The sequence below is a fragment of the Squalius cephalus genome, assembly GCF_949319135.1.
Source record: "Squalius cephalus genome assembly, chromosome: 7".
NCBI lineage: Eukaryota > Metazoa > Chordata > Actinopteri > Cypriniformes > Leuciscidae > Squalius > Squalius cephalus.
Genome location: NC_137128.1, coordinates 1,827,115 through 1,854,390, shown reverse-complemented (window position 1 = coordinate 1,854,390; position 27,276 = coordinate 1,827,115). Strand labels below are relative to the sequence as shown.

The window sequence follows — 27,276 nt, the reverse complement described above, 5'->3', positions numbered from 1 at the left end:
GCAGGAACCAAAACTTTGTGATGAGACAGGTTTAGGAACCTGTTCTAGACTGAGAGTGTTGCCACTCCTAATCCACTCAGCATATCTATTCAAATGCTGAGACTCGAGTACAGGACTGGCAGGTCTCTCTTGCTAAAACACAAGCTCCAAGAGCCATTAAGAGTTTCAGTAAAACAGGACTGGCCAGAGTCTTTTGCTAGAAACTCTGATAATCATCACCTTAACATGCTAAATTCAATGTAAACCTAAATTAAATATTTAATAAATTTGTAATACAACATTTGCCCCTTTGAGAGTTCTAATAACTCTCACAAAATACAAATTTAGACACTTAAAAGTTCATTATTGTAACTTGTGTAAGTTACAGGCACATAGCAAGTTCATTCTTGTAACGTGTGATAGTTACAGGCACATAGCATGATCTGTGTTGTTCATCTGTAATTGCATGCTGACACAGAAACAAACATGCAATTAGGGTCTGTGAAGTTCTTACGGGTAATATTCTTTTATGGTTGGACCAGTCATTTTCTCGTGCGAGGCGTGAGTCATTTGTTGAATGAAACACTTGATACTGTGGACCCATACGTAGAACGCCAGTAGGAGAAACAACAGCAGAATTGCTATTTCTTTGATCCACAGCCAGGGTTTACCAATCAAGTTTCCGAACCATGAAGAATTGTCTTCAGTCATCTGGTGTAATTTTGTTGAAAGATCAAGAATGTCTTCTTGGATTTTGTTCAAATTCTCTGTTGGATCCATTAACCCAGTGCAGCACTCAGGGCCGATAATGGTGCAGGCTCCCCCTTGCGTTGCAAGAATGTAATCCAAGGCTACTCTGTTCAGTAAGATCATCATCTTGTGCGAAGCGAGAGTGTTCGTGATGTTGCCCAGGGCCAAAGCCGTATCATTGGCCAATTTCTGTACAGAATCCTTCTGACTTGATCGAGAGCCTGCATGACACCATACGATGGGATTAAGGCTCCAAGAGTTCTTGACCACCACGTTTGAACACAAGTGAGTCCTGGAATGCAGCCATCTTTGTTGGTAGAAGGAGCTGAATTATGTAACTGTGGAGAGCTTAGGGTGGAGCGTGTATTTTCTTTGATAGCTGGCAGAACATACACCAGGGTGCACCTGCCGTTGAATTGGCTGGGTAGGATGCTGTAGACAGAAGTTCCACATAACCAAAAAGTGCCAGTTGGTGGAGGAATCATACACCACTGATTTATTGCAAAAAGTTTCGGTAGGGATGGGTTCCTGGAGAGACACTCGTTTAAGTCATTTTCCTGTTTCTCTTCTGTAGTAGTAACGTACACATGGGATTCATCTGTTCCTCTTTCAATCACAAAACTGCAACGTTCATGAGGAATTTCACCCAGTGGAGTCGATGCTGGAGCATAATTTTCCATGCACAAGTGGAACATCATTGGCAGAAGTAGATCTGTCATGATGGGAGTAGCTGAAGTTAGGTTGCAGGATGGTAGTCCAGGAATGCAACACTGAGAAGCTGGAGGAATGGTTACGTTGTGACATGTATCCTTGTTGTATAATCCACTGGTATGATGATCGAATAAGGTACACGTTTCACATTTGGAGATAGGGTGTGCAACCCATGGGATTCCGGCTCCTACTGTTAGGGCTGTGACGGTGGCAGTTTTTTACCACCGCGGTAGTAATGGACCCAAATACCGGCGGTGTTGCGGTGGTTGGGGGGGGGGGGGGGGTTGTTTTAAAATAAATAAATAGAAAAAACAAAGAATAAACACACTAAAGCCTGTAAAGCATTGAAATAAATATCAGTAAATACTGGTGACTTACATAATATAATAAAGTTGAATCTATTTTTTTTTAAAAATGTAAAAAAAAAAAATTCGTTTAATATTTCCACACAAAGGCGTGTGATAGCCTACCGCTCTGCGCTTTGAGAGGGATGTGGGACACGAGCAGGAAAGAGACCATCGATCTACTTGTAAAAGGTATGAAGAGCGAATTTATCTTCTACAAGGGCAAGGCATTTAGGCTGTTTGCGCGCTGCCAGAGAAAGCCAAACTAAAATCCCCCGCGCGTGTGAAACGCGCTTTACAAAATGAACTTGACGCGCCTTACCAATTATCATTAGGCCTATGTCTAATAACAAGCACAAACTGAATTTGACGTACAAGTAAAAATGTAGGCTATCTGTCCTACAGTGTTTTTTCTACTTTACCACAGTAAAGAATCCGAAAATAATCGACCTAAAAGCGAACAAAGGAAGAAACGTTTATAACGCGTCTTTGGGTGAGACACGAGTGAAGATATGGGAAAAGAAAAAAGAGATTCCATGCAGGGATGAGTCACGATTTTTGAATATTCGATTAGTTGATTTAATTATAGAATATCTAATGTTCTAATGTCTGTTGTGCGATCATTCTCTAAAATAAAATCTCCATGTTCTGGTGCTGATGCGGCGGTGACGCGTTCATGTAACCGGAGGGTGACGCTGCCAATAACGCACATAACAGCTGTCACAAAGAGCCGGCAAAAGTAATGATTATGAACGTGTCAAATATAGCAAGGAGACATTTGAATTGTTTATTAATAAAGTGTTTTTTTTGTGTGTGTGTGTGTGTGTGTGTCAGTGTCGGGCTGCAAAGATGAAGTTGACAATGCTCACTCTTCGCAGTGAACGCGCCTAGAGAGATATGCACACTTCATACGGAATACATAAGCATATGCTAGTCGGTTTATTTTCGTTTTGAATTGTTTTGTTTAAAAGTAGACAATTCAAGCTTTCTATAAGGAATAACTAATGGAATATTTTTAAATTTGCTGATAATCGGGTGATCAGATCGCAAACCAGAATTCAAAGCCGACAAAGCTTAAGTTTATGGGCTCACGTACAACTCTCTCATTCGTCATGAATTCAAACTTTTCCATGGCTGCGATATAACATTTAATTGCTAACCTATTATTTATTTTGTAAACAAAGCTTTGTGTGTCATAATATTAATGTAAAGCAGCATTCATATACAAAATTTTTTTTAACCGAACCACTGCCGGTACTACTCAGCCACCGTGGTGACGCTTTACAACCGCGGTGGTGCGGTTGTCAAGTTTACCGGCACAGCCCTAGGTGCATGTGGCATGCAAACGTTCTTTCCAACATTTCTTGACATATTCATCAGCTCTAAGTATATGTTGTTTCTGGGGTCTACACTTTGCGCTATGTCCATGATGGTTAGAATTAAGGCAATCTTGATCATGTTTCTGGATGACTGAAGTTCCCGTAGGTGAGTCTCTGCGTTGTGTATTTTTTTTCTTCTGTGTTGGTTGTAGTCTCTGCAGTGGGTCTAGTTGTTTCCTGAAGGTTGGGTCTTCATATGCAGGTGTGTAGGTCAGTGCATATGGTTCTCGGGATAACCGTCAAGTGGTATCTGCACAGAGTTAAGAAAAACAAAAAGAGAACAACGGCAACAGAGCAGTATTCGTTGTAAAGACTGCAAACATTAGGGTTGTATCCTCTGTTCAATCTGAGTCTGCTATTGTTGTTCTTTCTTTCCCTAGTTTTTAATTCATGAGACATCTAAAAGGAACAGTGAGGTGAGGATGGACTAGTGGTTGGGAAGGCCTATGAGGGAGTCTTCACCGCAGGGTGGGCCCCCGAAGCATATTGCTTTCGGTTCTTCCCCGGGGCTCCTCACTGGTCAATGTGTCCTATCCTATCCCTGTAGGTGGAGGAACAACTTTACAATGTGAAACATGAGTCCAGGTTTTCCTTCCCTGGAACATCTTTGTACAGATCAATGATAGATTCAGGAGGCAGAATTGTCTTCTGTGCTGTACTACCTGAACACACTTGTACAGTTACATAGGAACAAGCCTGTTTAGCTGCTACATCTGCAAGAGCATTACCTTTAGCTTCCACAGTATTAGTTGTGAGATGTGCTTTCACTTTGATCACCGCTAATTTCTTTGGAAGTTTCATGGCAAACATTAGATCTTTCACTAATCCAGCATGCTTAATGGGGGATCCAGCAGAAGTTAGAAACTGTCTGGTTTGCCAAATGACACCAAAATCATGAACTACCCCAAAAGCATACCTGGAATCTGTGTAGACATTTGCAACTGATCCTGAAGCTAGCATGCATGCTCTTGTTAAGGCTACTAGTTCTGCAGCTTGAGCTGAAAAATGATCTGAAAGACGACCTGAAGCAACCCCTTCAGTGGTGGAAGTTACTGCATATCCTGCTCGTCTGTTACCGTCAATAACTTGAGCTGAACCATCAACAAACAACTCCAATTCTGCGTTCTCTATGGGAGTTTCTGCTATTTCACTTGTCGCTGCGTATGTAAGCATAACACAATCATGAGTCATTTCGCCTTCATCCTCTAACACAACTTCAGTCATTGCAGACATCATACAAGAGGAGAGGTTCGTGACTGGTGCACGCTGTAAAACAATGTTCGGGGCTGTGAGAGTAGTTAACCAATTTCCCCAACGAGAGAAAGTGACAGAAGTGACTTTTGCTTGATTCATTAGTGCGGACACTGTGTGAGGGCATCTTACGTTTACAGTCTGTCCTAACACCATTCCTGATGAAGCCTGAAGTGCTATATGAACAGCCTGTACTGCTCTGAGGCATGGGCCCATACCTTGAGCAACTATGTCAAGTTTACCAGAATAGTAATGAATTGGGCGTAAACTGCCCCCATGATCTTGCATTAGACATGCAGTCATGAAGCCTACGTGTTCATGGACATAAAGCACAAAGAGTCTATCAGATTGGGCAATTCCTAATGCTGGTGCTTGATATAGTGCTCTCTTCAAATCATTGAATGCTTTGAGGTGAAGTTCTTCCATACAAACAATATCTGAATCTTTACCATGGCCTTTCAACAAGTCATAGAGAGGCTGTGCAATCGAGGCATATTCTTCAATCCACGGTCTACAGTAACCTGCTGTTCCTAAAAATGAGCGTAGTGTTTTAATGGTAGTAGGCGGAGGTATGGCTTTGACTGAAGCAGCTCGATCCTGTGTAATAGATCTATTTCCTGCACCAATTGTTTGACCCAGAAATGTGACTTGTTTTTTAGCAATTTGAGCTTTGTGAAAGCTGCATTTGTGTCCTTTTTTATGCAAATAGTCCAACAATGCTGCCAATTCAGTTTGATGTACCTCGTGATCTGTTGCGGCAATCAAAATATCATCGACATATTGGATCATAGTGGACTGTTTTACCGGATATTCTGGGTCACACAAATCACGTCTGACAGCCTGATGGTATATGGTTGGGGAGTTTTGAAATCCCTGCGGCAATCGGGTCCACTGATATTGTTCATGGTCAACTGTGAAAGCTAACCATGGCTGGCTGTCAGAGTGCAAAGGTACAGAAAAGAATCCATTAGACATATCAATTACTGAAAAAATCTTACAATCTAATGGTAAGCCATTACAAATTGTAGATGGATCTGCTACTAGCGGGGTGACTTTATCAGTGTGTTTATTGGCTACTCTGTAGTCTATTGTAAGTCTCCATGTTGCATTGGACTTCTTGATGGGCCATATGGGTGAATTACATGGGCTGTTGGTTTTAAAGGTCCCGTTCTTCGTGATCCCATGTTTCAAACTTTAGTTAGTGTGTAATGTTGCTGTTAGAGCATAAATAATATCTGTAAAATTATAAAGCTCAAAGTTCAATGCCAAGCGAGATATTTTATTTAACAGAAGTCGACTACAGTGAACGGCTCGTTTGGACTACATCCCTCTACTTCCTTCTTTAATGATGTCACTAGAACCGTTTTTTGACTAACCTCCGCCCACAGGAATGCTCCCTCAACTCTACTGGCTACTTGCGCACTTCTTATAACTTACTGTTTACTCAGCTCTTACGGTGATTTTCTGAAGTAAAACTGACACTTCATCTTTTGTGTGATGTACAATAAACTTTATTAAACTCATCAGTATATGTTTGATCATCATTCAGACAGCAGACTTGTAGGTTATTAATAAATAATGGATACATACGACAAATACGTTATAATAACCGTAATTAAACTACTAAACTATACCTGTTTCATCTCTATACAGCACTCTGACTCTGTAGGCATTATTGTCCGACTCGAAATGAACGCCGTTACTGAGAGTTTCTGATATTATCATCATTCCGTGAGCTGAAATTGTCCTGACAGACTGAGCGCGAGCTCATGAAGCTCCGCCCCCTGCGTCGTCCAGCAGCACCTCATTTGCATTTAAAGGGCACACACTAAAACAGCGCGTTTTTCTGTGCCCCAAAAAATGACAATTTAAACATGCTGTAAAAAATGATCTGTTGGGTATTTTGAGCTGAAACTTCACATACACACTCTGGGGACATCAGAGACTTATTTTACATCTTGTGAAAAGGGGCATAATACGGGACCTTTAACTAGCACTCCTTGCGTCAGCAACTTTTCTACAATAGGTTTGATTCCCTGTATGGCTTCTTTACTGATCGGATACTGTTTGGTAACCGGGGGTGGAGTTCCTGTCAATTTGACTGGTTCTACACCTGTCAATAAACCACAATCATCCTTGTCATTAGCCCAAATTGGATGATTCAGTAAGAAAGCATAATCTGGAGGGATTGCATTATTGGTAGAAACTTGTGATGAGGAAATTGTAATGCTAGCAGATTCTGAGGACATTTCTAAAGTTAGATGTACTTGTCTCAGGAGATCCATGCCTAAAATTGCACCTGTATTCAATGGAGCACATAGCAATTTTGTAGTCAGAGTTTTCGGGCCAAATTGTACCTCTATGGGCGGGGTTTCATACAAAACAGAATCTTCACCTATTACGCCAGTTAAAGATAGTTTGGTTTTCTTGTACGGGATGTCTAAACCTTTAGCCAATTTTGTAGGAATTATTGTAATTTCTGTGCCTGTATCAAGCAAAAAATCAATCTCTCTCTCTTGTATGCTACCTTTCACAAAAATTCTTTTTTGAATTAGTTTCCATTGTTATGCTGATGACACTCAAATATATATATTTAATCACGGCCGGATGAAAACGCTAAATTATCCAAATTGACAGAGTGTGTTAAAGATATAAAAGATTGGATGATGCGCAATTTTCTTTTATTAAATCCAGACAAGACAGAGGTAATACTTATCGGTTCAAAAAACCGCCCACAAAACCTCTCACAATACAACTTTAACATAGTAGGATGTCCTGTTACTTTATCCTCTACAGTAAAAGACCTGGGTGTTATACTTGACTGCAACCTGTCTTTTGAAAATCATATTTCATATGTTACAAAAACAGCCTTTTTCCACCTTAGAAACATTGCTAAGCTACGTAATATGCTATCTGTTTCTGATGCAGAAAAGTTAGTTCATGCGTTCATGACCTCGAGACTAGATTACTGTAATGCTTTATTAGCTGGTTGTCCTGCATCCTCAATAAACAAGCTACAGTTAGTCCAAAATGCCGCCGCTAGAGTTCTTACTAGATCAAGAAAATTTGACCATATAACACCAATTTTATCATCACTACATTGGTTACCTATAAAGTCCCGTATTAATTACAAGGTATTGCTACTGACTTATAAAGCCCTAAACGGCTTAGCTCCAGTCTATTTAACAGATCTTCTATCGCCCTATAATCCATCGCGCTCTTTAAGATCACTAAATTCAAGGCTTTTGGTCATACCTAGGATATCCAGATCAACCAAAGGAGGGAGATCATTTTCACATTTAGCTCCAAAACTCTGGAATAGCCTTCCTGATACTGTTCGTTGCTCAGACTCGCACTCCCAGTTTAAAACTAAATTAAAGACGCATCTCTTCAGCCAGGCATTTATATAATATTTTTAATCTTACAGTTAAATCCGGTCTCTAGTTCATAAACGCCAGAGGAGAACTGGCCCCCGACTGAGCCTGGGTTCTCCCAAGGTTTTTTTTTTCTCCATTAGGTCACCTGATGGAGTTTTTCGGTTCCTTGCCACTGTTGCCTTTGGCTTGCTCAGTTGGGGATACTTAATTTAATTAATCAATCAACAATACTATTGATCAGCATTACCAAACGTGGACGTTTTACACTAGAAACAAACACTGATGTAGCCTACTATTTTATTTAATACTGTGAAGCTGCTTTGATACAATCTGTATTGTGAAAAGCGCTATATAAATAAAGTTGACTTGACTTGACTTTTGTCATTATGATGGCTTACAGGGGAAAGGTAGCTACTCACATCCCCATCAATTAGTTTTTTTCCTGGTCTTGTTGTGCTCTTAGAAGAGCCTGAGCGAGCTGTCCTAAAGTTTCAGTGGACATTGGCGGAACTACGTCAGGGTTGTAGGCAGGCTGAGAAGGAGCAGAATTATGCAGTCTATTTCTTTTATTATCTTGCAACTTCTTCCTACACTCTTTCTCCCAATGTCCTAATTTTCCACAGTAGTGGCATGTACTTTCTTTTTTTGTCCATCTATTGTCTTGTTTCGTTGGGTTAAACGTAGCTGCTGCTACTCTCACTTGGGTTTTAACATTAGCATCTCTTTCCCATGTAGCTAACCTGTCAAGGTTACTTCTGAGAGTTCCGTTAGCCCACGTAATTTCTAGGAATGGCAAGGCTGATCTGTACTCAGCTATAAGACCATCTGACCAGATACGACCTAGTGGTCCTTTACACCTTCTCTCATATCGCTTCTACTGGCATGTTGTAGTTCAGAAGTAACAGCAGACTCAAAACTGTTGAATTCAGAATTTGTGATATCAGCTGTGTAACTTCTGCCAACGACATGTCATAGAGACGCATTTTACTGATCAATGCTCTTCTAAATTCAGAAAAATTTGTGCGTACTGAGGGTAAGCTCTGGGATAGTCTCTCTATATAAGAGTTGGGAGGAACACTTTCAGTTCCCTCAATTCCCTGAGACCTTCTCCTAGCGCCACATACCTTTACTGAGTCTACAGGCTCATCAGTTACTGATCGGATGGCTACATCTGTTTCAAAGAAAGCTTGTAAATCAGGGTAAATGTTATCCGGCTGACTAACTTCTTCTACATCAGTTTTTCCTATAGCTTTGTTGCGGTTCAATTTCTTGGTCAAAGAGGAAACTCTAGCACGGAGCTCTTTGATCTCTTTCTCTAGCTCTGAGTTATACTGCGACTTTTCTGTAGCTTTTGCTAAAAGAAACTCTCTGTGGCAGCAGATAATGCCCTTCACATTGTTTTTGCGAATGCTTGCTCCAAGCACCTTTTTACACTCATCTACTGACCAAGTTTTGTCTGGGTGAATTTCATATTTCTGAGTTAGTTCCTGTCTAACTTTTTCAGTGACTATTAGGTCCATTTTTTTGAATTCACTATCTGACCACAAAGGAGTTGCAAGTCCACCTTTTTCAGTTGTGGGAATTAATCTAGCACTTTTCCTAAACATTTTTAGGAACATTTCTTTGTTACCACACAAACAAACACTAAAGAAAACTTCCCTGGTTAACAGAGGGTACACTTGTTAACACAGCTTAACTATTGTTAACTCTCCAAATGACCAACACTTCACACTTAACCTCCCTGCCTACAAAAACAGAGGATAAACAAAAAAATATTAGCAATTTACGCTAATCTTCCCTGGCTGAAACAGAGGATAAACCAAAATATTAGCACATTATGCTAACCGTCCCTGATAAAGAGGAGGATAAATCTTCACTAACTTTACAGAGGATAAACCTTCTCTAGCAATGTAGAGGATACTGCTAATCTTCCCTGCCTGAACAACAGAGGATAAATTTCATCTCTAATAACCTTTTTTTAGAGGATAAACTTAGTTAACCAAACACTGCAGCTGTCTGTTTAACTCTTCTCTGTCGGCGCAGAGGAAAACCACATATACTGGTCTGTAGCGGTTCTTTGAATAGAGTGAAACTCACCGAATCGTTGGTTGTACAGAAAAATTTCGTCTGGAACTCAGTCAGAAAAGTTTATTCTTTGTTGAGATCTTTGAGCTTGAAGTTTCAAGATTCAGTCTGGAACTCAGTCAGAAAAGTTCATTCTTTGTTTCTTGAAGATTCCGTCTGGAAAAGTTCAGTCTTTGAGATTCTTCGTGCTTGAAGTTTCAAGATTCAGATCTTTGAGCTTGAAGTTCTTTGTTGAGTTTCCTTTTTCTCCATCCGGGTCACGGCACCAAATTGTAGGGAACTTTTTCCTTCTTCAAAGTAGAGACCAGGAGACGTTGGGATCGCGTTCAAACAGAAGTTCTTCTTTATTGAGCGTGGCTGCAGTCCAACAATCTAACTAAGGGAACGTTCTCTTACAGTTTATATACATTTAGGGGCAGGAACCAAAACTTTGTGATGAGACAGGTTTAGGAACCTGTTCTAGACTGAGAGTGTTGCCACTCCTAATCCACTCAGCATATCTATTAAAATGTTATATTGTTTACTTGTTTATTTCCATGGTATTACCGGAATTGTACCATATAACCTGATCATTCCCTTTTCCATATAGTCACAATTTTTTACCGCGTATGTCCAGCAACGTTACCAAGGAAAACATGACAATTTACTCGGTAAGTAAAGTGCAACTGTACTGTAAAATGAAGCCTTGTTTATTTCCATGGTATTACCGGAATTGTACCATATATCCTGATCATTCCCTTTTCCATATACACTGCATGAAAATTGGGATTTCCGACCCCGTAAACGGCCGTAAATGTCCCTAATTTTCGGCAGTTAACGACAATTTACAGCCTGTGAATGTCGCGTTCGTCTGTGCCGAATATTGTCGGAAACGAACCATGACGTATGCAGAGCGCTCGCGCCGGAGGTGTGAATGGCTCTAATTACCATATGAATAGCAGCTCCCGCCAGAGAAAGGCTTGAATTTCCTCACTCACTATTGGTTGAACCCACGTGGTTTAAACAAGAAAAATCACTCGTGATTGGTTGGCAGATCGGTTACTATTGGTCACCCTCGCTCATTATAAATTCAAAAAATTATAATATTCATGTAAATTATGATATATAAATTATTGTTTTATATTCATAATATGCTATTCTGTGGTATATTCATGTCATTGTTAACCTATGGACTACACTATTATTACCATCAAGGACATGAAGGAAAGGAAAATTTGCCAGGGACATGCTGTTTATTCAAAGAAAGAGCTTTATTAGCACAAACACAAAACAATATACACCTATGTACAAAGCATAGATCATCTGCACACAACAAATTGGAAGCTCAGTGTCTGTTTTCATCTTCGGAGCTGTAGGTGACTAGCGGCGTTCTCTCTGAATTCGATCCACTTTGAAAACGTCTGTGGTGCGTTGTCCTGTATTTAGGAGTCGCCTCTAATCTCGACTGCAGCGTAGCACAGAGCACTGTGAGCTCCTGGCTGGTGGTTGAACTTCATCGGACATCAGATCTAGCAGCTGTAAAAACAACCAATACAGACAATCCGTACTGTGATGCACTGTGTATGGACTAAGGGTGTCACGATCGAAATTAATGCTCAATCTCGATCATCGAATCAAAAAATGGAATCATCGATCCTGCCACGCCCCCATGTCACGTCAGCTCGGCTTGCCAAGCGGGGAAAAAAACACACACGTGTTGAAGTGCTGCCAACTCTCACGCATTCACCGTGAGACACACGCAATTGACACTTTTCACACGCACAGAAAAATCACGAAGCAAAGAGGACACGGAGACCGACAGACTAAAACAGCTGGTTACTTTTTATGATATAAAAAAAAAATAATCTCAGCTCTCAGATTCTGTCAATTTTATTACGAAATTCAAACAATAAATACCGCTTTGGCGCTTGAAAATGTTACGTGACAGATCCCTAGCGCACGTGAACCGATCATCTCTAACGTTACTAGCTAATAGTAAAAAACACGAACACTGTTGAAATATACAGTAGGCTACAACTTACCAAAATGTATGTTCCTCATACGTAATATCGATCAATCAGTGTTTTTCATCAGCGTGAAGAGGTCAATAACATAGCTGGAGAACAATTGTGTCACATTTACCTCAGGAAAGCCATTTAAATGACCATAATAGGCTACAGTACGTAGTTGGCAAGAAAAAAATAGCTATAGAGTATTTTGCTAAATATGTGTTCTATATTACATATTTATTATATTTTTTACTTATATCATTAAATAATGTTATTATAATAAAAAAACGCATTATATTTAATTATTTTTAACCTTAAATAATAGCCTACTACCAGCTGATAGGGCTCTCTGTATGTTTAAAGCATTAGGTGAGTTTTTTTTTTTTCTTGAGACAAGTTAACGCCTATCTTGTGTAGCCTACCTAATATTTATCCAAATGAGTCAATATTAAAATCAAATCAAATCACAATAATTACTTTGAATTGAAATAATAAAAAAGCAAAGCTTACCAGAAATTGTATCATGTAAACATTGTAACATGTTGTCACTAGACCGAATAAAATTCAGTTTAGTTACTAAAATGTTAGTGACAATCACAATACACTTATTGTGATGCAATTTTTTTTACAATCAAACAAATCGAGAATCAAATCGAACCGTGACTTTAGAATCGAAAATGTAATCGAATCAAGGATTTGGAGAATCGTGACACCCTTAGTATGGACACAAAACATCTATTAATGCACGTGAAAAATAGTCACATTGACTAAAAATCTTACCCTCTTTCTTCTCGCTCGACTCCGAGCTGAACTCTTCACAGCTTCGGCCTGCAATGCCAGATCTGGTTGTTTGTACCTGAAGCTCCTGCGTACTGTCTCGTAGTATGTCTTACAGGCAGCTGGAAAACAATTAAATGAGAGTGATATGAATAAAAACAACGCAAGTCACAGTAAAATGAAACAAGGAGAAAATAGTGAAAGTTACTTACAATGTCGTCATGATCAGCGTCATGAAAATCTGGACTTGCAGACATAGCTCTGAGTAAATGTGAGGTTACGCCCTCGTCATGAGGCGAGGTTACTCTATGGAAACAAAATGTATAATTAAGATCGTAAACTATAATGGATCTATTTTCTTATACAAGAGAATGAAAGCATATTCTTTGAATCTTACCTTTAAAATGTTTGTAAGTTTTTATGAAAGTAAAAAAAAAAAAGAATGTAAGATTCTTTTTTTTTTTTTACCTTGATCCAGTTCGTAGCACCCACAATTTGTCTCAGAGTTGAGAAGATGGCATACTGCTTCCTGTAAATTACAGGATTACTTACAATTATTAAACAAATAATAGCCATCAGCCATCGTTATGAGGCGAGGTTACTCTGTGGAAACAAAATGTATGATTAAGATCGGTATCTATAACGGATCTATTTTCTTATACAAGAGAATGAAAGCATATTCTTTGAATCTTACCTTTAAAATGTTTGTAAGCTTTTATGAAAGTATAAAAAAATAAAAGAACGTAAGATTCTTTTATTTATTTTTTTACCTTGCTCCAGTTCGTAGTGCCCACAATTTGTCTCAGAGTTGAGAAGATGGCATACTGCTTCCTGTAAATTACAGGATTATTTACAATTATTAAACAAATAATAGCCATCAATCCCATGACCTCTTGCTTTATGATGAAATCATGAAAAACAGAATATTCTTACATTTCACAAGGCCTGACAAAATACAGCTGCAGGTAACTAGCGGCATTCTGTCTGAATTCGGTCCATTTTGCAGACGTCTGTGGTGCGTTGCCCTGTACTTTGGAGTCGACTCTAATCTCGACTGCAGCGTGGTACAGAGCTCGGTGAGCTCCTGGCTGCGAAAGGACGGAGGTCGCACAATCCATCCAGACACCCCGCCGACGATGCGGTCTATGGTAGCACACTTCCGAAGGCCCACCTCATCCTCAGCTAGCACACTCTGTCTCGCTTCTAGCAGATGTAAAAACCAATAAAGACAATCAGTACTGCGCAATACACTGCGTATGGACAACACACATCTATTAATGCACCTGAAAAATAGTCACATTGACCAAAAACTAATCTAATCTAATAAATCTTACCCTCTTTTCTTCTCGCTCGACTCCGAGCTGAATTCTCCACAGCTTCCGCCTGCAATGCAAGATCTGGTTGTTTGTACCTGAAGCTCCTGCGCACTGTCGTGTAATATGTCTTAAAGGCAGCTGGAAAACAATTAATTGAGAGTGATACTAATAAGAACAACATAAGTCACAGTAAAATTAATAAGAACAACATAAGTCACAGTAATATTAAACAATAAAGGAGAAAAAATGCAACCGGGTGAAATTGAAGAAATACACACCGGAAGCAAACTATGCTTTTTGAAATTGGGGTTTTATTCTGACTGCTGTTTAAAATAAGTGACAGCGGTCAATGGAAGCACAATTAAACAGATAAAAGTCTGATTAAGAAAAAAGTTTGCCTTGTTCGAAGAGATTTCACAAGAAAAAAAAATAGATTTCACTAGTTAAACAAAAAAAAAGAAAAAAAAGAGAAAAAAAGAAATTGTAGAAACAGTTTACAGTAAATTTGAAGATGACAATCAAATGTCACAAAAAGCTTAACCAGTGGATCAATGCCTAAATCCACAGAATACTTAGCCTAACTCAATTCAAACTGAAATGCAGTGTAATACATTGCAACTGGTCAGATTTAAATTGATTTCTCCAAAACAAAATACGTTACAATTAAATACGATAACACAAACTGGAATACGGCTGTGGCTGAGGTAGCCTAACGTTAGGCCTAATGCCGCATTCCAGGCAACCTGTAACCCATGTTTTTCCAACTCGTAACTGGGAGTACATCGATCTAGTACAAGTTCACGGGTGGGAAGTTACGGGTTTGACTGCCGTTCCAGTGCACTTTCACGGGTATAAGGTTGGAAAAACACGGGTTACAGGTTGCCTGGAACGCAGCATTAGTTACAAGAGCACTTTAACAAAGCCACAACCCACGTTTAATCATGCCATGCGGAACCAGAAATATACATTTAACCATTAAGTTATACTGTATAATCACAGAATATAGATTCAACTCATTAACAGATTTATCAAATAAACATGCCATCAGTAATTTCCCCCATAAACCATGAAACGTAACGTTACATACCCAATCCTTTACTGATCACCGCGAGGTTCACTCGTCACACATGCGCTCCAAATAAATCTATAAACAAAAATGTACACATCAAATGTTCTTTTAACTTCGCTTCACAACTTATTTGTGCATATTTAAGATATTGGAGTAATATTTACCAAGAAAGAAGAACGTATAACACAGAATCCGATCGATGCACGCACCGTCTTGGAGCTCAGTGTAAAATGGCGTCTCTGGTCGTGCGCACGCGTCGAGCACAAGTGAATAGTATCGCGAGAAGAGAAGGATTTCTTAAAGGGGCCACAAACATTTTTAATGCAAAATAGAAACGAGGTATATTTACAAGTAGAGGTAACAGCTACCCCTGTCTCTATATTTACACTACTACTAGGCCAGAAAAGTAACAAAAAAGTTACTTACACAATATCGTCATTATCAGCATCATGTCAATTGATCTAAGTAAAAATATATGCACAGAATTGAGAAAATAGTATTTATAGAGATAAATTGTGGCCTATCACAGGGCAAACATGTGAATGTTCACGGTACATTTTATGCAAACAACTCTAATCGTAGTTGTAACTCTATATGTACAGTAGGCATAATTCTTGTCATTGCGTATGTGTATGCAGCATGAGTCAAATACAATCTTCTGTTCGTGTTGTATTATGCACAGTGGTTGGGCTCTAAGAGATTGTGATGCTGTTTGCATGGAATGCACATTTTACCTTTGTGGCAAAGCCTGATTGAAATTAATTGTTGAAATAAATGGTTTTGTGTCTTTTTTACATAACATTGGCTATTGCTAATGACATAGTAACTAATCTAGCTACTTTCATTAAATATATCAATTTAAGCAAAAATTTAAGAGTCTATAATTAGGCTATACTGAGCCTGATCTATTTATACCAGAGATTTTCTTAGAATTAAGTAAATACCTTTTAGAAAAATGTTACCTGGGGTCTCACCGGGACATGCAAATATGAGTCGATCACCCCTATTTTATTCAAACTCCACTGGCTACCTGTCACATTCAGGATTGATTTTAAAATTTTACTATTTGTGTATAAAGCTCTTAACAAACTGGCCCCCCAATATCTGACCAATCTCCTCTGCCCGTACACTCCATCTCGTACTTTGAGATCCAGTGATCACTGTCTTCTCATCGTGCCCAGATCCAGACTTAAAAAATGAGGCGACTGCACTTTTGCGACTGCAGGCCCAAAACTTTGGAACAGTCTACCCCTCTATATCAGACTAGCTCCCTCAATTTCCATCTTCAAAACATCCTTGAAAACTTATTTATTTTCTCTTGCTTTAATACCCCTTGACTATGATACAACTATTGCCTTTTTTTTTATTTTATTTTTTATTGTCCTGTTTCTGCCCTGCATTTTATCTATTGCCCTGTACAGCACTTTGGTCAGCCTTGGCTGTTTTTAATTGTGCGTTATAAATAAGTATTGTATTGTATTGTATTTTTTTTAGAATTAAGTTAATACCTTTTAGTCACCTGGGATAAAACTACCCCTGCTACCCTCATTTGCATTTGTAAAGCTCACAGCAGTCTCATTTACATGTTAAAGCATTAGAGGGAGGGGGGTCACAGGGCAAGCAAGTCCCACGTCAATTTCCGACAATTTCCGACAGTTTGCAGTGTTGCCTGTAAATTGCCGTTTGCAGTCGTAAACCTGAACTTCCACGACAATCTACAGCGCCGGTAACTGTCGAAAATCCCACTTTTCATGCAGTGATAGTCACAATTTTTTACCTCTATGTCCTGCAACGTTACCAAGGAAAACATGACAATTTACTCAGTAAGTAAAGTGAAACTGTACTGTAAAAGGACACCTTTTTATTTCCATGGAATTACTGGGATCTTACCCTATAATCTGTAATAGCTACGTAACTGTAGCTATTACAGATTATTGGGTAAGATCCCAGTAATTCCATGGAAATAAAAAGGCTTCCTTTTACAGTACAGTTTCACTTTATTTACTGAGAATGTTCAACGTGATCTCATGAGAATACGTGTGTATTTTTACATAAAGTGTAATTCTACCATACGTACATTTACTTAGTTTTATACACACAGAAACATATAATACTGACGTATTTACAGCACTAAAATGTAAAATGTTTACGTATTAACAGCACAAAAACGATTAGCCTACATGCAGTTAAACAAGAATACACTTTAAAACCTTAAAAATACCTTATTTAATCGTTTAACCATTTTAATATTTAGTTTATTTACAGTGAGACACAAATGCGTTTTCTCCAATAGAACAATAATACACCAAAACCCAACATAAATTCACAAAAGACATCAATTTTATTATACTTGATATAATCCAAATCTTTAGAATCCATACGTTTGCAAGAAAGAGATCCAAATTCAGCCCTTTATCCAGTGAGCGATCTTCATCTCCATTTCACAGGCTATCACAGCAGCGCAGTCTGTAACTGTCAAATCCCGCGGACCCACGCTCGTGATGATGAATTCAAATAAAAAAATTGCGCCCTCAAGAAGCTTTATGACATGTTTTACGGCAGTGATATCAAACGCTCATTGGCTCTCGCCTGTTCGTCCATGTTCGTCACAGATTGCGACATGCCGTATTTCAAATTTTCAGTCGGTAAACTACATTTGAAATGGAGAAGCGTGCGCGCCTTCACACAGAGCGAAGCCGGGTTAACATTTTCATGGATTATTAACTTAAATTCTGCTCTGTACCTCATTCAAAACTATTATACTGAAAGAGAGGACTGTGACTGCAACACATCGTCATGTGAACGACTTTTGGTACCGGTTTTGACATTTTCGCAATAAATAAATTATTGTGATTACACGTATGTTGTTTTTTCTTTGTAGCCTATGTAGTTTTCTATCTTTGAAAATTACGTATTAATACTATGTATTAATGAGACCAGGCTGGAATGTTTTAGTTAAGTTGCAGAACACACATGGTAAAAGTTTGTGATTTAAAAAATGTTTAAGCAGTAGCAAATGTAGCCAATGATCATAATCTCTCTCTGGGGCGTGCCTTATTTTACGTGGCCTATAAAGATAGCCTTAGGTGTGGTAGGAAGGTGCGTCTCATAGTCACGGGTGACGTCATCCATTTCCGGTGTGTCGCGGGAATATTTGTCTGGTAAGGAGCTGCAGTCGTGGCTGTATTCCTGAACGTTTGTATTGAACTGGGTTTTATGTACTTATTTGGCTAGCGTATCTCTCTAGTGTGGACTGAGGAAGCCTGCGGTACAACACATGTGGTACCCGATTGATTTCACGTCCTGGAGTTTAAATGCCCTGTGCATCGCAAGCAGTTTAAACCGGTAGGTTGTGTTAATTTATTGTTTGTTGCACTAAGGGTCTGGATTGACCACTTTAAATTTGTATTTATCTTTCTAGTTTACAGACTGAGGGAGAAACATTGCAGTGGGTTTCTCGTCGGGGCTTTTGTGGCTGTCTTATTATATGCTGACTATTACACTACTGATTATCGTTCAGTATTGTGCTGCATATGGTCACGTTACAGACTGTCGTCGCGCGGTGCTGCGCTGGCTCGACTGCAGGAATGGATGCGTAATCTACCGCGAACTGCATTCACGTGCTGCTGTGGTATACTTGTGTTTATTTCTGTTTAAAGCTGGACACTTGCAACATCAGCTGTCTGGTAGCCTGGTGCGCCGCAGATTCGATACGGTGGCCTAACGTTACTCTCGCTTTGGAGGCATCAAATGGTTTAACCATCCAGCAGTCATTATCTTGATCTGGTTTCTCTTTGGGTGGCGTAACGCTATATCATTTGAATTATTCTTTGCTTATTCTGTTTTGCTTGCTTTCTTTGTTTTTGTGAACCCATTGCTTTAAAACATTTAGTATTCTTTTGTTGTAGATTTGTTTTTGTTTTTGTGACAGAGCGGTACAATTGTGAAATCAACCTTTTACCAGTAAAGAAATCCGACTACGCCACCCTAGAAATTAACTCTAGGGAACAATGCTCAAAACCCAAAAATGGAGTACATTAAGCACACAGGTTCGGTTCCCTCATAGAAGTAAGCAGGAGACGTGGGTAAAGTATAAAAATACAAATGTTTATTAATGCAAGAATGTTTTTAAAATAGACACTAAAATGTCAGAAGAACAGCATGAGACCCCACTTTAAATGGAGGAAAACGAAATTACAAAAAGAATGAATGTGGGCACCCTTGTGAAAAAAAAGTGCACTTAAGTGTACTTTTATAAAGTGTACTTATTACATAAATAATATACTTTAAATATATACACTTAAGTGTGAATTAAATGCCATCTTTTCGGCGCACTTAATGCACATTAAGTGTAATTAATTTCAAATATATCATATATTAAGTTGAAATAAAATGTAATAAGTTGCCATTAAGAGTGATTTTTTGGAACAACTTAATTGGTACTTTATTACAACTTTATATCTACTTTCATAATTGCTTCTAGTGTTTTTAAAATATACTTAAAGTGCACTACAAAATGTAATGACACGCAATTAATGTGATTTAAAATATACTTTAATGTCAGTTAACAATACACTTAAGTGTGAATTAAATGCAATATTTTCGACACACTGAATGCACATTAAGTGCAATTAATTTCAAATATATCACATATTAAGTTGAAATAAAAAGTAATAAGTTGCCATTAAGAGTGATTTTTTGGAACAACTTAATTTGTACTTTATTACAACTTTATATCTACTTTCATAATTGCTTCTAGTGTTTTTAAAATACACTTAAAGTGCACTACACAATATAATGACACGCAATTAATGTGATTTAAAATATACTTTAATGTCAGTTAACAATACACTTAAGTGTGAATTAAATGCAATGTTTTCGACACACTGAATGCACATTAAGTGCAATTAATTTAAAATATATCACATATTAAGTTGAAATAAAATGCAATAAGTTGCCATTAAGAGTGATTTTTTGGAACAACTTAATTGGTACTTTAATACAACTTTATATCTACTTTCATAATTGCTTCTAATATCTTCAAAATATAGTTAAAGTGCACTACACAATATAATGACACGCAATTAATGTGATTTAAAATATACTTTAATGTCAGTTAACAATACACTTAAGTGTGAATTAAATGCAATGTTACAATCAACAAAACTAAATGTAAAACCCTCTAAATTTACTGACAAAATAATCTCTAAAAGAAGTACATAAAAACCTTTCTGTTGATGCACAAGAAAACCCCAAGAAACACTATGCATAAACACAAACAGTTTTGGAAAGAGACCTTTGGGTAATGCTTTACAGAAATATATTAGTTACCTACTTCAGTTAACATGAACTAAGAATGAATAATACTTTAAGCATTTATTAGTCTAAGTAAGATAATATTAGTCCTGGTTAGATCATGTTGGCTAAAAAATAAACTAATATTAACAAATGAGACCTAATTAAAAGTTACCGAACCTTGTTATTTAGCTCTTAAAGGGATGTTCAGCAGAAGAAAGAAATTCATACAGGTTTGAAACAACATGAGGGTGAGTATATGATGACAGAATTTTCATTTTAAAGTGGAGTATCCCTTTAAACCTTTACCAGCACCAACATTAAACAGGACCAAATGCTTACTCCAGCATTACAGTGAATCTAAGTTTGTCTAAAAAAAAAAAAAAAAAAAAAACACTGAAGAACTCCAAAAGCACAAAAACCAAAATGATTTGTCACCCAATTTTTTAAGTTGTTGGAAAGTGCTGTTTATGGCAGTGTCCCAGATGCTCTCCAGAGTATATGTGAATGGAAATGTTTCAAAGATGCGGGAAAGTCAGAAAAAATGCCTTGAGGGAAAAAAACAAACACAAAAAAACAGAGAATTTGTTTATAATACAGATCCAGTCCATTATTATATTTGGCTCAATTGAATGAAAGAGATAGATATACAGTTGCGCTTCAAAGTTGATATACACCTTGCAGTATCTGCAAAATGTTAACAATTTTATCAATAATAGGGATCACAAAAATGTACGTTTTATCTTTATTTAGTACTACCCTGATGAAGCAGTTTATTCTGCAAGGTGTATGTAAACTTTTGACTGTTAACTGTTGATAAATTGTGTGATGTGATTGATTACCTCAGTCACCAGGGCCACATCGTAGTAGAAAGCTGGGCAAGGTTCCTTCTATTTCCCACAAACACCAGGATTCCACTGACTACGCCATCTTTACTGACACTGGGCTTAAAGTGATTAAAAATAGAGAACCTTTTTATTGCTACTTTACAGGGAATTAAGCATAACTTTATCAATTACACAAATATAGATATATGACCCATGCAAACCCAGGACCAATGCAAATTAAGAAAGGTATTCTTACATTTTAAGCTTGCCCCACATAGCTATCTTCATGAAGGATGTTCCTGTTCCTGTATTTGCACGGTTGACACAGCATTGCTGTAAGCCTTCTTCCTTTGGTTTGTTACCTATAAAATATATGATGATTATAGGGGCAGGTGTAAATGCACAGGTGGGAATTTATTACTTGCTCATGCAAAAGATTCAAAGCATTTAAAAGCTATAGGGATAACGTTAGTTAGTGACTTGAAAGTAGTGTTTTAGCTTGATCAGGATGTGCTGTCATGATAAATCTTGTAACATCACCTCATCAATACAGGTCTGTGATTCCACACCGCTTGCACTGTATCTCCAATAACAAATATGAACTGATCCTGCAAAGTGAATGTTTAAATCCAGATAAACACAAAAATATTACATATTCCAAAACAAATAGTAATTGAACAACTCTTTAAATACAAAATGAAATTGAACACATTACAAGCATTTTTTCTAGAGGTGGGTAATATATTAAATATTTATGGTGGTTATAAGATTGATTATTTGTATTAAATGTATATAAACGTCTTCGAGTGTTACAATATTGGATCAGCATTCAGCAAATGTTTAGTAGCTAGTTTAAAATAATTAAAAAAGTTGGTTTAGTTTTAAAAAAAAATCAGCAACCAAATTCCTCGAACACGACCACACACGCCTTTCTCACATTACAATGTAAGACATTATTAGAATGCAATCATATATAAATTATTGAAAACATGATTAATTCACCTCCCGAGTCTGAGTTTATAATATCTGCGATTAAATGCACTCAGCAACTGACATGTTACGGTGAAAAAAAAATTAACTAAAAAAAGCATCAAGATATACTTACTTGACTGATTATTTGCAGCATAACTTCTCATCTGCAAACAAACATCCAAGCGTGGTGCTCCTTTTGTTCTCTTGTTTGGCTAGCTTCAGTATCATCACGCATCGCAAACGGATCGCAAAACATAGCGCATTTTTCAAACTCTAGTGAAGTAGAGCGTCATAATGACGTAGTATTTCTCGCGCATGCGCATTAAACAACATATTCATATATCATGCATGGTTAAATGTTATTTCAGCTTTTCTGTTTAAGTTGAAGTTGTTCTAACTCATTGTGTTGTTAAGCTCTGTAAGTTCACAAAACTTTACTCATTAACCTAACTAAAAGTCAATCTTTTTTTTCAATGTAGTCTAGTGTGATTAAAATTAAATGTATTTTAACTGAATTTAAATGCAAATTCATTTTGTTTACATTTGTTTAACTTTTGCTCGCAATTAATACAATTTTAAATGTGTGTTTAATTGACTTAGAACAACATAATGATATTGAAAGTATTATGTTCACAGATGTAAAGTAGCTACAACACATTACTATTAGACTCCTCTCATATATTACATTTTATTTTCAAATATTATGTAGAAAGCTGACACTAGTTGAGTTCATAGAGCAAGGGCTGGTGATAAAAATGTCAACAATAAGTTGTAGTGGATTATACTGTATAAGCAGATGTATTGGAAAAATACATTTCAACTGCATAATGCACACAGTATATATTATAGACAAAACACATTTAAAATACATTAACAAATTAATTTTGGACAACACACTTGAGTTGGACTTAAAATCAATTATTTTCCATGTTTTCCATTAAAACTGTTATTTTATATATTAGTCAATACATCAAAATAAATTCCCTTTAATAACTTATAACTTTAACTTTAATAAATTTAAAACACTATAAATCATTATTATTTAAAATGTATGTTTAAGTAAAACTATTAGACATTGCAAAGTGCATTTTTTAAAACATGCACTTAAGTGTGTTTATAAATATTGTCATGAAAGTGTTCTTTCTTTAAGTTAAGCTTAATTAGACATTATTACAAAGTGCATTTTTAAAAAGTGTACTTAAGTGTGTTAATAAATATTGTGATGAAAGTGTACTTACTTTAAATGAAACTTAATTAGATATTATTACAAAGTGCATTTTTAAAAATGCACTTAAGTGTGTTTATAAATATTGTGATGAAAGAGTACTTACTTTAAGTTAAACTTAATTAGATATTATTACAAAGTGCATTCGTAAAAAGTGCACTTAAGTGTGTTTATAAATATTATGATAAAAGTGTACTTTAAGTAAAACTTAATTAGACATTATTACAAAGTGCATTTTTAAAAAGTGTACTTAAGTGTGTTTATAAATATTGTGATGAAAGTGTACTTTCTTTAAGTTAAGCTTAATTAGACATTATTACAAAGTGCATTTTTTTAAATGCACTTAAGTGTGTTTATAAATATTGTGATGAAAGTGTACTTACTTTAAGTTAAACTTAATTAGATATTATTACAAAGTGCATTTGTAAAAAGTGCACTTAAGTGTGTTAATAAATATTGTCATTAAAGTGTATTCCCTTTAAGTACACTTAAGTTTTCTTTAATTTTAATTTTATTATATTATCTGCAAGTGCACTTTTCAAAAAGTATACTTTGATTATTTTAAGCACACAAAAAGTACGCTTTCAATACAATTAAGCACACTTCTTTTTCACAAGGGCAAGGACACAAAATCAATTTTAAATATGAAAACAAAATAAAGTAAATATCAGCAGGGCTGAGGCTCCCATCGGCAGGAACAGAAATGGAGTCTGGTTTTACAAGAGCACACTTCCACGCACACACACCAAAGTGCACTCAGATCACACTACCACACACTTGAAGTGGTACACAGCACGCAATAAAGAAGAACCACCACCACAAGAAGGAAGATCTGTTCACCCGTGGGACCCCCAGCTCCTGCAGACAAACAAAAATAATAAATAAACTATAACAAAATCACAATTAAACACGATTAGCTCCACATACAATATAAACAAATGATAATAACTGATGAAGCAACTCCAAACAAAAAAGGTATCAATATCACATGAAACAAAGAAAAACGTTAGAAGAATCAAATAAATTCAAGAGAAATTACAAAGCAACTTGAAGTCAGATGGAAGCAGGAAGCAAATCAAGTTGCGTTAATAAAGGAGAAATAACATACAATTAGACAGCACAATATCTCTGTATATATATATGTAGCAGGAAGGGTTATTACCCCTCCTACCTCTTACGTCATCGTTTAGTGTTTGGCCAATGGCCAGGCGTCCGGGGCATATAAGAGCATGAGCTACCAGTTCCTTGGTATGCGTCATTATCTGGGGCCGTGACGTCATCCATGTGCCCTGCTGCTTTCTGTTAGAGTCAGCGTAAAATGTGCTGCTTGTAGAATTTGCCGAAGCTGTTATCCACTGGCGGTGCTGTTGGCGGGTCTATGTGCTTGTTTGGAAAGTTGAATGTGGACACTTGAGACAGGTAAGAGAAGTATTTGTATGCGACGGTGGATGTAGATGAAGTTTATGGTTTGCTTTGATTAGGCGAGTAATCTGACTGATCTGTATGCGTAGTGTACTATCTATCGGCGCTTCATGCCAACGAGTTTGTCGGAGACCTTCGGCTCCATCTACCGCATAGTTTGGGGATAGTGATTCTAAGACAGCACGCTTTGTTGTAAGTATACTGTTCGAGCGTAAGCCAAGGGAGAAGAACTCTCAGTGTAACACTTTCTGTTTGTTTTTAGGCATGCGCTACGGACGGTATCGACTTTCTGAGTGAGCATTATCGGCTCTGCTTCGTCATAAGGCTTTGTCCGTGCTGGGCCTCATCAGCTGCTGTTCTGTTTTGGTTTTGTTTTGTTCAGTTTTTTGTTGTGTGCTGTTCTGACACGAGCGAGTCGTCTCGAGGGAAACATCTGATCGAATCGTCTTGAGTGAACCGTTCTAAGTGAGCTGTTCGAGTGAACCATTTCAAGTGAACTGTTTCCAGTGAACGGTGACTCTGTTTTCGTGATATGTTTTGAGTTTTTGTCGTTTCCTTTTTCTCGTTTATTTCTTTACTTTATTTATTTTATTATTTTCAAAGACTGAGTACTTTTGAATCTGTGTTTTGTTTCGAATCCAATTATTGTATTAGTAAATTTATATATATCTTTTTCATTTATTGTGATTGAATTATACTGCTGTATTTATGTGATTTCCTTTGTATTTTTGGGTTTGTTTGGTGACGATCAGGTCGGGACCAAGGAGTTGGTTCCGCCCTGGAATTGTATGACAATTTTCATTATTTTGTTATTTTGTTTTGCATAACACTGCTCTTTAATGTCTTTTTTCTTTTGTTTGTTGGCAGGGTCTGGGCACCCGGGGGCAGACGCGTGACCAATTAGGTGGTAGGGTCTTCACTGTAGTCGTGGTCTTCTCTGACATGAGTCGTGGAGTGTGTGCTGTGCTGGTGTGTGTGCACTGAATGGAGTGCTCTTCATAGAGGTGATATCCTGAGACTGCCCCTTGGGTATGCCCAGGTTCCTCTGCAGCCAACTCTAGAACTTAATAAATTGAAGAGAGTGATTGCTGGTCAACACCTTTTATAAAAAAACAAGAACTGTCTTTTAACAATTAATAAAATGTATGTTTTCAATCACCTATGTCTCTGACTCCAACTGTGGTTAGGATCTGTGTGTGCCTTAGCTTAGAGGTTATATTAAATTCTTGGGGCGAAATTCCCCAAGTGGCATAGTCGGAAATAATAAACTGGATTGAGCGTGGGTATAAATTGTTGTTCCGCCCAATGTCATATCAAAAAGAGCTGCCGCTTCCGAGCGATACGCTACATATATATATACACACACACAATACAATAACCAAAAGAAAAATCAAACAAGACAAAACAAACTTTACTCCCACCAAAGTATAAACAAGAAAACGAAAACAAATCAAAAGAACCAAAACGAAACAATTCTTTTCTCTCAATAAAATGAGATCATCGTATTCTCCATACTGATACACAAACAGAAAGCAGCCACTACACACAATCGAAACCAGACGAACAGTCCCCTTTCAACGACGATGGTGGTGGCGTCTGCACGACAGTATACACAGCAGGACTGCAGGAATGTGAGCAAAACGTCCGCAGCACAAAGCGGAAGATAGAACGAGATGAAAAGAGAGTGAACAAGGGAGAACCCTATAACGAACACAAAGAGAGACGTTACTAATAATGATACTTGCCCTTCACGAATTATAATTACATTTAAAACACTTACCGTCAAGGTATCATTCCAAATAGAAAATGTACAGGCACAGGTCTATTAATCAGCCCACCAATAACAATGGGGTACAAGAAACCATACCTAGACAGCATGCGGCAGTGTCAACAGCACAACAATGGTAGTACAATATGCGTTTATACAGATGCACATGCACACACACATACCTGAGAGGCAACCGGTCACTAGATCCACTAAAGCAGCGCCGAAAACACACCGACACCCGGACAAAGCGACACTATAAATTTACAAAAAAATGCTTTAAAAGACCAACCAGTTTTAAAATTACCCCCGTTACAGCACGGCACGCTTACCTGTAACCACCGTAAACACGGGCACAAAGGGGAAAGTCGGACGTGACGCACCACGGCCAACAACAAATCAGCCCTTATATTACGGATACTGATCGCTGATAGGCAAATCCGGCTGTCAATCACCTAATTTCATTAAATTTTTTTGAATTTATTATTTTTTTTGTCAACCAAGTTTCTGTGAACTGGTTGTTAACTGACCATTTTCTTTTTTTGATTAGATTTGTGAGTTTTTTTTTTTTTTTTTCTTGCCATCCACCGTTTCAGTGAACTGGTCTATTAGTGGATGGCAACCAGATGTGTGTGTGTGTAATTGCTCTTAATCCATTGAGTACTTAGTTTTATAAGAATGTATGTGAGCGTGTATATTTGATCGTATGTTTAACGTGTAATTCTGCTTCCTCTCCAGTTGTTT

The 27,276-nt window shown here is 37.5% G+C and overlaps 1 protein-coding gene across 1 annotated transcript; it reads right to left on the bottom strand.

Moving 5' to 3' along the window:
- Positions 1–11,113: 11,113 nt before the first annotated feature.
- LOC307162243 (uncharacterized protein) lies at positions 11,114–15,261 on the bottom strand. Its single transcript, XM_079877455.1, has 9 exons — positions 15,191–15,261; positions 15,045–15,101; positions 13,976–14,095; positions 13,575–13,844; positions 13,412–13,472; positions 13,110–13,170; positions 12,854–12,947; positions 12,645–12,763; positions 11,114–11,391 (listed from the first exon to the last, which is right to left on the bottom strand). Exons 4-7 carry the CDS (start codon positions 13,757–13,759, stop codon positions 12,943–12,945), a joined length of 312 nt encoding a protein of 103 aa, XP_079733581.1. The 5' UTR covers positions 13,760–13,844; positions 13,976–14,095; positions 15,045–15,101; positions 15,191–15,261; the 3' UTR covers positions 11,114–11,391; positions 12,645–12,763; positions 12,854–12,942.
- Positions 15,262–27,276: the final 12,015 nt, after the last annotated feature.